This window comes from Aedes albopictus, unplaced genomic scaffold (genome assembly GCF_035046485.1).
Source record: "Aedes albopictus strain Foshan unplaced genomic scaffold, AalbF5 HiC_scaffold_82, whole genome shotgun sequence".
NCBI classification, from domain to species: domain Eukaryota; kingdom Metazoa; phylum Arthropoda; class Insecta; order Diptera; family Culicidae; genus Aedes; species Aedes albopictus.
This window is the reverse complement of record NW_026917665.1, coordinates 30,508-46,457: the sequence shown is the minus strand read 5'-3', so window position 1 is coordinate 46,457 and position 15,950 is coordinate 30,508. Positions and strand designations below refer to the sequence as shown.

The 15,950-nt window shown below is 38.2% G+C and overlaps 1 protein-coding gene across 1 annotated transcript; it reads right to left on the bottom strand.

Annotated features, from left to right (window-relative positions):
- Window positions 1-11,942: 11,942 nt before the first annotated feature.
- Window positions 11,943-13,677, bottom strand: LOC134284791 (uncharacterized). Its single transcript, XM_062844068.1, has 4 exons — window positions 13,663-13,677; window positions 13,276-13,595; window positions 13,023-13,210; window positions 11,943-12,966 (listed from the first exon to the last, which is right to left on the bottom strand). Exons 1-4 carry the CDS (start codon window positions 13,675-13,677, stop codon window positions 11,972-11,974), a joined length of 1,518 nt encoding a protein of 505 aa, XP_062700052.1. The 3' UTR covers window positions 11,943-11,971.
- Window positions 13,678-15,950: the final 2,273 nt, after the last annotated feature.

The following is a 15,950-nucleotide window of genomic DNA, read 5'->3' as shown; positions in this document are numbered from 1 at the left end:
GTCCATTGGAACTGAGGCCATGAAGGTATCCCTTTTAGGGTTAAATAGACTTTTGCGGAAAAGTGCATTATTTTTGCAACTCTATGTTTTTACAATTATTTACACACTGTGTACTTAAATCGGCAGATTTTACGATTTTGACGTATTGTTTTGCGTGGGCGGTTATTGAAACACATTAAATTACCTACAGCTTTTTTGGGCCCAATAGCCGCTCAAAAAATTCAATTGTTTTGTTTTCAAAATTTATGTTATTCGGTAAATATTGCATAAAATAGCTTTGCTCTCGTCTAATTTATATTGTCCAAGAATATCAGCCCTGAAAAGAGTGTATTTATGCGTGTAAACTTGATTTTTGCAACACTGAGCGGCTATTGGTACACTGACGGTACAGTCATTTGAAGATTTACAACTAATTTTCGATCACGGGGCCGCGAGTGTTAACATTGTTTTTACTCAAGCTCAATTTTCCATAACTCTAATTTGAAAATGTATTTTTTTCTGAATGTGTTGAGCTTTATGTCTAAATGTTAGTGCATTTAAAAACCATTTCCGCAAAATCCGCGCCGTAATTGGCAGAAACGCAAAGACCGCGCAAAATGCAAAATCCGCGCCAGTTGTAACAGCCCTGGACATGGTGATGCAGAAGGCCTTACCAAGCACAAATTATATACCGGGAGCACCTATTGTTGAAGACCTGTTGCAGCCGTTGAGTGCTTCACCCAGATTTTACTGGCGGACAGCAGCAGCAAGTCTTTCACGTTGAGTTAAAAATTCGGATTTTAGTGCGTTGACTAATCTCATTGTTTTTCCATACATTTCTTAAAATCGCAAAAGCATCCCTCGCCTGCTTAGTACCTACGTACCGCATGGGCGAAAATACCGGGGGTGCCAGAGGTGCAAGGCACCCCCTAGAATTTGAATACAATGTCATGTCATGGTACATACAATAAGCATGTCATGGCTGTTAGACATTAGGCGATTAGGGGATGAACTAATGAATATTTGTTTGTGGTGCAGCACCCCCTGGCAAGAATCTGTAGTTTTGCCAATGATGTACCGTCATTTGGCTACCAAGTGGAAGTGTTCAGCATTCTCCACTGCTTGTCCAGTTATCGTAAAACTGAAAGAATTGATCGTGTTCACATCCAACGATTTGGTCTTGTTGACGTTGATTGTAAGACCGGCCCCTGGAGCAATCGGCTAGATTATCATCGGTAAGCTAGAGCTTATGCTACGTTCACACTGCGCTCTATATCAAGTAATATAGCGAGATGATATCCTATATCAAGTAAGGTGTTCACACTACGCCAACTTGATATAGGTTGACGTTTATGTTGGCGAACTAAAAAAACAATAACATTGCGCGAAAACGAAACTATGTTCTGGTTGGCGATTTCGGCTTGGTGATTTCGGTGAAATTACGGGGTTAATTTTCGTTCCCAGGAAGTTTCTGGAGATATTCTGGATTGGAAGTGCAGGAGAAACAGGAAGAATGTTGTCGGCTCGGTTGTCGGTAATCTCATCCATGACTTTTATGCGGTTCCTCAAGGAGTCCGGGATTCCCTCAACGGTATTTTTTAGATTCTTCCAGGAGTACTTTCTGGGAGCTATCGGTTTCCTCTTGGAGTTCTCCCAAAGTTCCTTCTGGGATGTTGTTAAGAAGTGGAAAATTGTCGCAAGGAGTTCATCAATAATTCCCAAGAGTTTCTTGGGAATTTCTCTAGAATAACCCTGGAAATTCCACCAGAACTTCCGCATACATTCCCCCAGGAGTACTCCGGGAATACCCCAGGAGCTTCCCGAGTATTTCTCCGGGATTTCCCTGAGAATGTTGGTTAAATGAGTGAATGTTCCTTGGGTAGCGCTTTCGTCACGGTAATCTAAAACTAGGTGAAGCTATAGTTTTAATCAGCTGTATCTCTGCGGTTGCTTTACTGATTTTTAAAATTTGATTACTGATATGTTGTTCAGTTATTCAAGTTTCAGACAATTTTTCAAACAATATTTAGGAGGTGTTCAAATTTCCTCCATACCAAAGCAACAGACGTAATTCAAATCGTTCATAGGTGATCTAGTACTCCACACCAATTTGTTCAACGTGAAAGAGATAAAGCCTTCTGTACACGCTTTGCCAAGTGTGCAAACTTTTCCGCACATACATATTTTATTGAACACATATCAACGGTAGAGTTAACCAATCAAGCCCAAATTTGTACCATTTATGGCTAACTAGTTAAGGAACTTGCAGTCAAAATTTGAGAATTTTAAATAAATAAAAAGTTACAGCTTGTTTAACATTTTCTAGCTAATGACTTAATTTAGTATGTTTTTGCAATTTTGCAAATAGCGCTATTTTGTGGCAGAAACTCGAACCAAACCGTAATTCAACTGAAAGCCCTTGATCTACTAAACTACTTTGCCGAAGACACTATTTTTTTTCTAAAAACCTGGATCCTGAGATATGGTAAATTAAAAATTTGTTTGCCCTATAGCGCCGCCTAGCGATGGAATTTTGAATCATACCGCTCATTATCTGAATTTTTTTGAGCAGCCGAAACTAAACAACTTTGCCGAAGACACCAACTGTCTAAGTAATAAGGATCCTGATATATACGGGATGGAAATATTGTCAGTGTTACGTCTACTTGTCTTTGATATCACAGAAACCACAGACAAATAGATGAAACAGTAACGAAATTGAAATTTCATATATCTCAGGATCCATATTACTTGGAGTGTTGACGTCTTCGGCTAAGATGTTTGGTTGGTAAAGGACTTAAATATGATGGTACGTATGATTTGAAATTCCACCGCTAGGCGGCGCTAGAGTGCAAACAAATTTTAAATTCTACATATCGCAGGATCCTGATTTTTAAGAAATATGGTGTCTTCGGCAAAGTTGTGTGGTGAATCAAGGCCTTTCAGTAGAATTACTGTTTGGTTCTAGTTTCTGCCACCAGATGACGCTAGTTGCAGATTTGCTAGAGCATACACATTTAAATAATTAGCTAGAAAATGTTCAAAAAGCTGTAACTTTTTATTAGGTGCACCGAAAATTCTCAAATTTTGACTGCTAGTTCCCCAACTAGTTAGCTATAATTGGTACATTTTTGGGCTTGATTGGTGTGGAGTTTGGGATTTATCTGGGAAGGAATCACCCCTCACGTGCAGCACACTCAACTTACCCAGGATGACGTCGGTTCGGAAGTGGCAAGAGTAATACGGTTGGGTGTCACCTGGGCCCTGTAACATAATCGGGCTAATAATATTAGCTACAAGTTACAAGTTACAAGTACTAATATTACAAGTGCTAATAATTTGTGTTGCATAAAGGCTCAATTTTCCACTAATATTATTAGCACTTGTAGCACCGACGAACCGACGTGACAGTGGTGATTCAAAACTGTCCCCCCTCAATTTAACGGTCGACTAGCAAAGCGAGCGAACCCTTCTGTCAAATCAGCGCAGACGCGAACCTCTTCCTATATCAACACACGGGGGTTTGGGATCAAGCTAGCAAACCAACGCGAACCGTTATAGAGGTGGCGATAGTGTTCGGCTATTTTTCATCATGGCTTCGCGGACAACAAATTTGAATTTGTTTGTTCTAGCTGTCACGTCAGTTCGTCGGTGCTTGTAGTATTAGTGACCATGAAAAACAAGTTGTTTTTGTTCATTTATCTGTCAAAATTCATCCGACAGTTCACTAATAATTTAAAATGGCTGTTATTGTTTGTTTATTTTCTGCATTTTTAAGTAACATCCGGAAGAAAAATAAAAAAAGTTGTAAAAAATAAAACAGGTTGTTTGTTAAAAAATATCCTTCATAGATTCCGAAGTTTTACACTCTCCATAGGGCACTGCATAAAATTCTCTCCTTTTCTTTCACTCTTACAGAAATTTTGTAAACAACAAGACCAAGAAACGTCAAAATCCCATACAAAATCAAAACAATGCAGTGCCCTATATGTATAATACATGAAGAATAGCATGTGCTGCTTGGATCATTTTCGGCCGCTTTAACGAAAAAAAAAATAGGTGTGGCATTCTAACTACCAAAATAACGAAACATGGAACAACATTAGTGAATATGCTGAACCAAGTACATACCTAGATTTTTAGTGAAATGTCTCAAAGATTCAATAGCACTGGTGGAAAAGCAATGGATAAAGACGTTTAGCAACAATATGCCAAGTATTATGCTTCTCGTTAAAATTCGAAGTGACCTGGGATGCAAAAAAATGACCTCTTACCTACTTTTGTATGTCGCAACTCGATTCGGAATAATGCTTATTGTAGCTCCTAACACAGAGAACAGACATCCAGGCTAGAACAAATTTCATTCGGAAAGTTGTGTAAGGATTTGAATCTTTACTTGAGTAAGGTTGCAAACCAATACACGATGACAACACTAACGCCACCAAACACCATATTGCCACAGTCAGTGGTGAATTGAAACATTTCAAGTGGTGAATTAAATTAGTATGGGAAACTAACCGATTGCAGCGCCACGCTATTGCCACTTGTGTTGCCGATTTCAAATGGCCGTTAAATTCCTTACACAGTTTCGGAACTGGACTTGGATGTCTGTTCTCTGTGCTCCTAATTAACTCAATGAAGCCCAATACAAACAATGGATTACCGGCAGAGAGTGCGTTCAATGTTGCTCAACAGGAATAAAATCATTTTTATTTTGTATGGCGAAAAGCATCTAAACTCGAATTTCTCGAAATGAAAAGCTTTTAGCTAAAAAATATTTGGTAGGCACCAAACCGGTTATCATTGTGCACAACCGCTACCAAATATTTTTTCGAATAATATGTTTCGTTTTGAGAAATACGCCATTAGATGCTATTCGCCATACAATATTTTTGCGATTTACTTTTAGCGATCTTTCGCGCATAGAAGCTAGCGCCATATTGGTCGATGCGGAGAGTAGGAAAACAGTCAAAACATTTAATTCATTGATTAATATTTATTTCGCATCAGCAACTTCACGAGATGTGCTTGGAGTCGCGATTTAAATTTGGTGCAGTGACCATAACATTTGGTGACATAACTTCACCAAGAACCACTAGTCCAAGATGGGTATTGTAGACACTTTGGAGAATTTGAGAATTTCAGCAGAAATGATATTTTGTATACATCATGACGTGCACATCAACGCAATTATCTCTCAATGAACTTTGAACACAATACCGATGGATAAATATGGCTAAACTTAATCGACGAAAACTGGAATTAAGGTTGAAAGATAAATAATATTTTTTGAGTTCATCACTGCCGTGTGCAGCATATTTGTCCCATGTTCTATGGCAATCCCTATTAACATGGGACAACTATGCAGCACACGGCAGATCAGAATGGTAAATCGATATATTTAAAACTGAATATCGGCACCAACATTCCAAAAGGGCGTAACTGCTTTTTGAAATAGTGCCTTCTCTCAAAGCTGTGGATCGTATGTTCAATCTTTTGGACCATCTATAAGCACTAAAAGAAAGCTAAATTCCCACTCTTTCTGATAGTGGAGATGGATTTCATGGGATATATGAAATACGATCCACAGCTTAAAAAAAAGGCACTGTTTTGAAATGCAGTTACGCCCTTTTGAAATGTAGGTGCCGATATGACTTCTGCAAACATTTAAATTAACATGTAAATTATTTTACAAGACCTTCGAGACTTGTAATCAAAATCAAAACACAGAGAACAGACATCCAGGCTAGAACAAATTTCATTCGGAAAGTTGTGTAAGGATTTGAATCTTTACTTGAGTAAGGTTGCAAACCAATACACGATGACAACACTAACGCCACCAAACACCATATTGCCACAGTCAGTGGTGAATTGAAGCATTTCAAGTGGTGATTCTTTTCGATTATCAGTAAAGTTAAAGAAACCAAAAACTCATTAGCTCGCCCCTCGGAATTACAGATTGGTTGTCATTTTCAGTTTGACATTGAATTATGACATCCAGGTACAGTCATGACTCGCTGGTTGGGGGCTTAATAGTTGGGTGACTTTTTAGTTGGGGCCCCGTTAGTTGAGCTGTCAGCCAACTAAAAAGTACCTGGATGTCATAATTCAATGTCAAACTGAAAATGACAACCAATCTGTAATTCCGAGGGGCGAGCTAATGAGTTTTTGGTTTCTTTAACTTTACTGATAATCGAAAAGAATTTCCATTTCATATTTCTTCAAAAAAAAAAAAGAATATGTACAATTACTTCGAAACAAATGCAAAACATCGGTAATCTTTATTTTGTCGATCATTGAAAGCGTTTTGTGCTTGCTATTGGTCCGGGTGGTTTCATAAACATCTATATTTTCACTTCACCGACTAAAAATGGGTGAAAATAAAATGTTTCTCGCATTGGCCATATATGTATCTTGCAAAACGTATCAATTTTGCTCTAAATGTGAAACAAATTGAAAAATTTTCCTTTTTGCTTCCAACCTAAACATGATTTAAAAAAACAATGCGCACGCCCCTTGTGCTGCTGTCACTTCACCCAACTAGCGAATCGAATTCGTTGGTTGGGTGGAGGTTGTGGCTCAACGAGCGGGTTCCGACTGTACTTTTTAGTTGGCTGACAGCTCAACTAACGGGGCCCCAACTAAAAAGTCACCCAACTATTAAGCCCCCAACCAGCGAGTCATGACTGTATATGATTTACTGCATAGAGCTGTTGCAGTGAGATTAACCACAGCAGGCGCTATTGAGTTGTCCAAAAAAGTCTCACGAAACCTACTGCAAGCCTATCCACATGCTAATCCTCAGTTACCCAGATTGGTGTCGAAGCGACCCAGATTGAGCAAAACTGCAGTTACTGTAATCTGAGTAAAGGCACCTTTACTCTAATCTGGGTTACCGATGTTGGTGGCAAAATCTGGGTAACCGGTACCCAGCTCCTCCTGGACCTTGATTTTGTTAATTTATTTCCAATTTCCAATTATTGTATTTGAATTTCCGTATTAGTGTAAGTTCATAGGCCTTTAAAGGAACATAAGTTCATTAGGCCTTATTTATTGTAAATTTATGTAAAATAAATGTTGTTGTGTAATTTAGAATTTTGATAAAAAGCTCACAATTCCCGTGTGCTGTTCACTTAGGGGCTGTTCATTTATTACGTAAGACAATTTTTACGATTTTTCGACACCCCCACCCCCCCTTGTAAGATTTTTTGTATGAAAGTCCAAATATTTTTGTATGGTGCGTAAGATTTCTCAAACCCCCCTCCCTCCATAAACCCTTACGTAATTAATGGACGGCCCCTTACCTGATACAGGAAAACAGTCCCCTGGAAGAATTTAACTGTTATTCTCAATCCGGAAAGTGACAAAGTGCCGATTACCCAGATCTTTACCCAGATTCAACCAATCTGGGTTTTCGGGCTACCCGGATTTTGACAACTGCTAACAACATGAAAATCCAGGTAGAATCGACCCAGGCGATGGGTAGTTTCAGGTTAGCGTGTAGAGATTAACACGGGAAATCTGAACACAAACCACTACCACACAGGAATATGGATTGGTCAATAGAGATAAGTGACATTTCAACACACGAACACCAGCGCAAGTTTTTCCTCACACAAAAGTGCACGCCGATTGAAAGGCTATTCAGATTGAATATGAAAATATTACCCAATCGAATTGGGTAAAACGGGTAAATAATGATAAAACTAACGTTCGGGGCAAGAGTGCAAATATTTTCCTCGCAGTTTCACAACTACATCTACAAAAAAGGCACGCATACATTTGAACGTGATTACCTCTATAGGGTACTGCAAGCACCTGATCTAACCTCACTTTGTCTGACAGTTCAGCGAGCTTGTTTGCAAGGTGTTAGATTTTTTAACGAGCGGCGAAAATTAAACTTACGTCCGGAACCATTATGATACGGAAATATCGATTATATTCAACTCTACTAGTACAAAACCAATCGTCTAATTACCGTTTTACTGAAATTGTATCGAAAAACAGTTTTGCCGGATCTCCAGAGACTAAGTCCACGTAAACAAGCTCGCTGAACTGTCAGTTCACGGCTTCGTGACGTCATCTTGCAGTATCCTATAGAGGCTTGCATCAAAAACATAACCTCATCGAATTCTCATACGATTTGTAAACATTGCCCTCAAATTTTTTTTGAGGGCAAGGACGGCTTTATGGACCGACGCAATGCTTGTATTCCTGCTTGCACAGCAACCACTCCAGGTGCCTGTAGCATAATGAAAATTTTACTAATAATATCAGTCTTGTAGCTTGTATTTTGTAATTTCCTGTTGCATAAAAATCCTACAAGTACAAGTTACAAGTCTAATATTACAAGTCAGCTGGACTAATATTATTAGTAGAAATGGATCATTAAAATAACTAAAACGGCCGCTATGAAATGAACAGATAGCGCCACCGTAGCCTTGTGTGTTTGACGTAACTCGACTGCTGTCACTGTGTTACCGTCCATATATAGGCTAGTGGCGCAGAACAGTGGCGACACCTACTAGTGTTTAGAGAAAAAGTAAAAAAACGTAAACAAACAAGTTGCACGAAATCCTCGATATGTTTTTAGTAGTTTTGAAGTAATTTGCCAAATATTCCGGTGTAATTTTGATCGAGTCGGTAGTTTGACCACGGCAGAGTCATTTTCTGCAACACAAGTGAAGTTATTGGCATTCCGTTGATAATACTAGGCGCTGGAAGTGTGAGATGTTTTTGTACTAGATAAATTGCATCCGTTTTACTGAAGATATTTTTCTAACTACGAGTAAGTATTTCACAAGAAATTTACTGGGGATTATTTATAAATGTATATGTGATGCATAAATCATTAATTACCGCTCAGAATTTTCGGTATTTTTACTATGTTTTGCTTGTCTTTTTAGGGTTATCATAATGGAAGAATGTTATCGGAAATCTTATGTTCGTTGCGTGGTTCCTTCTTGCTTACAGCAACGCGACATTGGTATATCGTTCCACAAATTTCCCGACAAACAGCATGATAAACAACGGTACAAGAAATGGATAAGTGCACTGAGATTGAAATATCAACCTAAACCATATTCTGTTGTGTGCAGTCGTCACTTTGCAATTGGTGATTTCCACTGTGTCAGTAAGTAATTTGTATCGTAATCGAAATCGGAATTGTGTATTGATTAAATGACTTCTTTTAGGAAATTCTGATCAGAACAAGCTCGTTTTGCGAAACGACGCAGTTCCTTCTGTTGTGGAAGAACCCCAACAAGCGCGAGGGAATCCGGAACTCATTAAAGGTCGAGCTGATCGTGCCAAATCACGGGCATCCAGGAAGGAAGAGTGTGACTTGTCAACAGATGCTGAAACCTCCCAGACACCTGCAGATGTGGCAATTCAAGTTGGCGCACCAATGCTGATGAATGTAACTGTAGCAGTGCAGGTTGATACGTTGGATCTTGATTCTCTATGGAAGAAACCAGAACGAGAGGTAGTTCAATTTAAAACTGAGGAACAGTTTACTGCATGGACCGGTTTAGGACATTTTAAAATGTTGGAAGTAATTGTCAAAGCAGTAGAGATGACACCCGAAGCCAAGATGTTTGCTAAATGGGACATTAGCATTGAAAACTTGGTGACACTGGTGTTTGTGAAGCTTAAGACAAATTTGTCTTTCCGCTGCATCTCAAATATGTTTGGGATAACTCCCAAGACAGCATCTAAGTACTTTCATACCTTTGTTCCAATCCTCGCCGATGTAATGCGTATAGCGGTTCCATGGATGAACAAAGATAACATTGCGAACGATCTGCCATACCATTTCCAGCAGTACCCAAACGTGCGCGCTATATTGGATTGCACCGAAATTCCTATTCAAAGGTCCAACTGTTTGCACTGTAGAATAATCACATATTCGCACTACAAAGGACGTGAGACAGCTAAATACATGGTTTCTATAACCCCCGGAGGAGTCTTCAATTTCATCAGTCCTGGATACGTCGGAAAGGCTTCAGATAAATTTATCTTTAATGCTTGTAATATTCTTCCTCTTTTTGAAGAAAACGATGCTGTTATGGTCGACAAGGGGTTTTCGATCATGAAGGAACTGGTGGAACACAAGCTGGAGTTGATAAGGCCCCCAATGTTGTTTGATGGGCAGCTTAGCAAGGAAGAAGCTACGTCAAACGTATCGATCGCAAGTGCTCGTGTGCATGTTGAGCGGAGTATCCAACGACTCAAGCAATTCAAGATATTGACAGAAAGAGTAGACACAACCTTGTTGCACTTCCCGGATAAAAACTAACCATAGGGTGTTTGGTGAAAACCATTCATGCACCATACAGTGTACCAGCTACAATAATGTATATTGTAATGAAATGGTTCATTCAAAGCTTCGCACATTGTAGCTACTATACATTTACATTCGATTTTTATGTAACAATATATTATACTGTTTTTCTTACGTTTGAACCATTCACTTTTCCGAAACATTATTTTTCCGTGCATTATTAATCATTTATTCAGTTTTAGATTTTTTCCGTGCTTTGTTTTGTTGATGTTTGTGACTTTTTTGATGCGAAGGAAAGGAAAGAAAAAAGTGAATAAGTTGAAACATCAATTTAAAAGTAAAAAGAAAATCGCGTTAAGTACTGTTCCTTTAAATTCCACTAAGAATCAAAGGAACAGTACTTAACGCGATTTTTTTTTACTCACGGATATTCCCCTAACAAGCCCAGGTTAATCATCATCATTAATTTAAAGTCAATAAAATGTTTAAATAAGTAGTAAATCAGATCTCTTAAGAACTGCAGATCCAAGAGATATGGTGGACTAGGTATGTAGAGTGCGATGAGAGGAATACGATTGACGTACTTTATCGTAGAGCCATGTTTAACATATGGACTGGACTGAATACTGAAAGAAATTCTAATATAGGTTCGTCTGTGGGTTCGCTTTTTAACCTAACTTATACTTGAATCGAACTTGACAGTTTTCTCATGAGTTGTTATGTATTTCCCCGTGTATTTCAAACTTTAGTCAAACTGGAGCCTCAATATTGCAAAAACGGTTAAGCGCGCTGTAATGATACTTATGTACCTCGTCACCCACTTCATGCAACTACATTAGTGGTCTAATAATACTTAGCGCGCTCGGCATAGTTCCATCATGCCGCTCAAAGTGTTGCCACAAATAATGCTTAGTTTGCGAAACCCAGTTATCTGGCTGGTGGGGCATGGGAGCCTAAGCTTCAACTGTTAATGCAATCAGAGACTACTCAGACCTTGACTCAGACTTAGACGTGGGCGATACAATATGAAGGGTTATCCAAAACGCTCTGGAGAATTCCCAAAGCGCATTCTCATAATGCTAGTAAGCCTAAGATGTCATTAACAGGAGGAAAATGACAAGATAATATAACATTATATGGTTTATGTAATGTAAACCAATACAACATAACAAAAGAGAACCATTCCAAAACCATTTAATTAAATGTATAACCAGTAGTGAAACTACAATTAAAAACAATATATTTACGGTACATTTTATTGTTTGAAACCATATGTGTACCATACAATGTACGGTTTTTTAAAACCCACGTATCAGTATTTATAACAATTCATTTACAATATAATGTATGGTTTTGCAAAAAATAATATATGGAGAAAAATATTTTTTTATATTGTTACGATTCTTAACCACCCGTATAGTATATTGTAAAAATCTTATTTACAATATACTGTATTAGGTTCTACATTACATTTTATTGTTTTTGTATTTTTATTTTTACAGTGGTGTCTATTGTAAAAATATGGTTTTAAATAGTACTGTTACAATACAACGTTCGGTTTTTCTACTGTATTTTTTATTCGGGTTGCTGGACGACTTCATCATCATTTTGGCTGGAACGGTAAACCTTTCGGCCCCAATTCTTTCGGACAATCGCTTTGTTTAGTATTAAAAACGTCTCATTTGAAGAATTTATAGTTTGTATTTTCATTCATTCTGCGCAAAGCATTGGCAAAAAAATGTTGAAATAAATTTCTCTCAATACAGGAAACATTTTCGCAATAAAATTACTATCATATGGCACATTAATCAAAAAATAATCATTTTCATATGCACTGTAAATCACCAAATCCGTTGATTTTGTTCGAGTCAAGCACATGCCTAACTGTACTTGCCCGTAGTATGCATGTTTTTTTCTAAGAGTGTAGTTTTCTGTTTTCTTTTCAATCCATTTCAATCCTTCAATCATTTCTGACATGCACTTATCCTTTCCCGAAAACGGACACTTAATCTCAATCAGTTTAGCATCGTCCACCACTACAGCATCCGGTGAACACCCAAGGAACGGGGCTGATGGCGGAATAACAAGTCCCATTCTTATAACGTTTTTCCCTGGATTCTTTTTCCTGTAGCAGTCCAGAGCATGTCCTTCCATCTGCTTTCCATACAATAACGGCGGAAGTCGTTTTTCTAGCGGATGCAGAATCGATGACAGCTTTTTATTCCAGTCGCGATCTCCAGTGTCGTTTAAGTAGTAAGTGTAGAGGTCGTAGCACTCACTAGCCGTTATGCGCATACGCCTTTCCCTACGCCAGATGTCATTGGACTGATTATGCGTTTCAGCACATATCGAAAGGCTTTCTTCCGATGAAACACATACCCGATATTCATAGAAGAGGTGCAATTTGAAATCGAGCAGCGGTCCATGGTAATATTTCCATCTTGCTGTGACCAACGGATTGGCGATGAACGGTCTTAGATAAGCTTGTGCCAACTTGATTTCTTGCTGGATATCTTCTTTCTCGATAACGTCCGTTGGTTGATTTTGGAGAGGATTCCATTCTGGTAGGTTTTGGTTGAATGATTCGGGCAATGACTCAATCTGCAGCTCAGCTGATGGTAACGCAGATGATTCCATTTCACTTTCTTTAGGTCGCAATGTATTGCGGCCAATCATCGACTTTGCGAGAGCAGAACCAGGAAGCTCTAAAATGAAATATAAAATTAGCTTTGTAAACTATTTTTTACTAGTGTAACCGTACCTGATATGAACAGATTGAATATGGACGAGCTAAGATCATCCGATACCGTAGCCGATGTGTTCCTCTTGCGCTGATTACACAATCCAGAAAGAGGCACAGGTTCGTAAAGCGCTTCAGCTTGTATTTTGGCTACTTTACCCCACTGTTGACGCACATCTGTTGCAGATAGTATTTCAAGATCCTTATTTCTGTAATCAGAGAACAAAACATGTGAAGAAGCATACTTTCACGGAAATCAAACCTTTTTATGTACCTGTGAATGAAGAGGAGGCAGGCAAATTGATGCTTGCATCGGAATTTTCCGGCAGGACACGAACACGATATTTCCCAATTCCGCAGTTCGCTGGATGTTACCATTCGAATCTCCCTTGGTGGTTCTGACGGATTCGATCCACGAAGGCAGCTGCAAAAAATGTGAATCGATTCCCCGGCCACTTTCGTCACTCCAACTACAATCACATGATTGTTCTTGAATATTTCGTTGCCTTCTTTCCAATTGCGGGTACTTTCTTGTGCGAAATCAAAGAGATCCACAATATCGACTTCGACTCGCACACTTTGCAGTAGCACATTCTGCAAAAAAGAATGAAATTTCGTCACATTCAACATTTTGGGTGTGATTAAAGTTAGTTTTATTTACCATTTGCTGATCCATCGCTTGCGCTAGATACCCTTAAACGAGGCCTGATCTTGGTGGGATTCTGAACGTCGAAAAACAAGTTTTCACCTAACAAACCACTGTAACCTATAGAAATAAAGAAAAAACTACTCTTCCACTGTCATTTAACAACAACTTTTGTATAAGATTTAAAACTTTTCATTCAGAAAAACTTTGCTGAAATTAACACTTTTGTCGGCATTCAAAATATATCGCGTAAAAGACTCGTCCAATACATTAAATGATTCACAGAAATTTTCAATTGCTTATGCGAAAAAGCTTCTATACACTTTCGATAGCGAAATTTATATCACTTTTTATTAAAACTGCATGAATAATCCGTTTCAAAAAACCACTTCAAAAGCTGATTTGTTTGTTTACATTTTTCTACTTTTTCTCAATCTGTCAGATGACAGTTCCACCAGCCTATGGTGGCGCTTTTGTTTTGATGCGGTGAGTAGCGGAAAAGTCGGCTTCAATGATCCATTACAAGTGTCTGCTGCATTAACAATCTACAAGTATAAAATATTAGCTATGACTTGTACTTTTGATTTTGATTACAAGTCTCGAAGGTCTTGTAAAATAATTTACATGTTAATTTAAATGTTTGCAGAAGTCATATTCAGTTTTAAATATATCGATTTACCATTCTGATGAACTCAAAAAATATTATTTATCTAACATTTCAACCTTAATTCCAGTTTTCATCGATTAAGTTTAGCCATATTTATCCATCGGATTGTGTTCAAAGTTCATTGAGAGATAATTGCGTTGATGTGCACGTCATGATGTATACAAAATATCATTTCTGCTGAAATTCTCAAATTCTCCAAAGTGTCTACAATACCCATCTTGGACTAGTGGTTCTTGGTGAAGTTATGTCACCAAATGTTATGGTCACTGCACCAAATTGAAATCGCGACTCCAAGCACATCTCGTGAAGTTGCTGATGCGAAATAAATATGAATCAATGAATTAAATGCTTTGACTGTTTTCCTACTCTCCGCATCGACCAATATGGCGCTAGCTTCTATGCGCGAAAGATCGCTAAAAGTAAATCGCAAAAATATTGTATGGCGAATAGCATCTAATGGCGTATTTCTCAAAACGAAACATATTATTCGAAAAAAATATTTGGTAGCGGTTGTGCACAATGATTACCGGTTTGGTGCCTACCAAATATTTTTTAGCTAAAAGCTTTTCATTTCAAGAAATTCGAGTTTAGATGCTTTTCGCCATACAAAATAAAATGATTTTATTCCTGTTGAGCAACATTGAACGCACTCCCTGCCGGTAATCCATTGTTTGTATTGGGCTTCATTGAGTTAATTAGGAGCTACAATAAGCATTATTCCGAATCGAGTTGCGACATACAAAAGTAGGTAAGAGGTCAATTTTTTGCATCCCAGGTCACTTCGAATTTTAACGAGAAGCATAATACTTGGCATATCCATTGCTTTTCCACCAGTACTATTGAATCTTTGAGACATTTCACTAAAAATCTAGGTATGTACTTGGTTCAGCATATTCACTAATGTTGTTCCATGTTTCGTTATTTTGGTAATTAGAATGCCACACCTAATTTTTTTTTTCGTTAAAGCGGCCGAAAATGATCCAAGCAGCACATGCTATTCTTCATGTATTATACATATAGGGCACTGCATTGTTTTGATTTTGTATGGGATTTTGACGTTTCTTGGTCTTGTTGTTTACAAAATTTCTGTAAGAGTGAAAGAAAAGGAGAGAATTTTATGCAGTGCCCTATGGAGAGTGTAAAACTTCGGAATCTATGAAGGATATTTTTTAACAAACCACCTGTTTTATTTTTTACAACTTTTTTTATTTTTCTTCCGGACGTTACTTAAAAATGCAGAAAATAAACAAACAATAACAGCCATTTTAAATTATTAGTGAACTGTCGGATGAATTTTGACAGATAAATGAACAAAAACAACTTGTTTTTCATGGTCACTAATACTACAAGCACCGACGAACTGACGTGACAGCTAGAACAAACAAATTCAAATTTGTTGTCCGCGAAGCCATGATGAAAAATAGCCGAACACTATCGCCACCTCTATAACGGTTCGCGTTGGTTTGCTAGCTTGATCCCAAACCCCCGTGTGTTGATATAGGAAGAGGTTCGCGTCTGCGCTGATTTGACAGAAGGGTTCGCTCGCTTTGCTAGTCGACCGTTAAATTGAGGGGGGACAGTTTTGAATCACCACTGTCACGTCGGTTCGTCGGTGCTACAAGTGCTAATAATATTA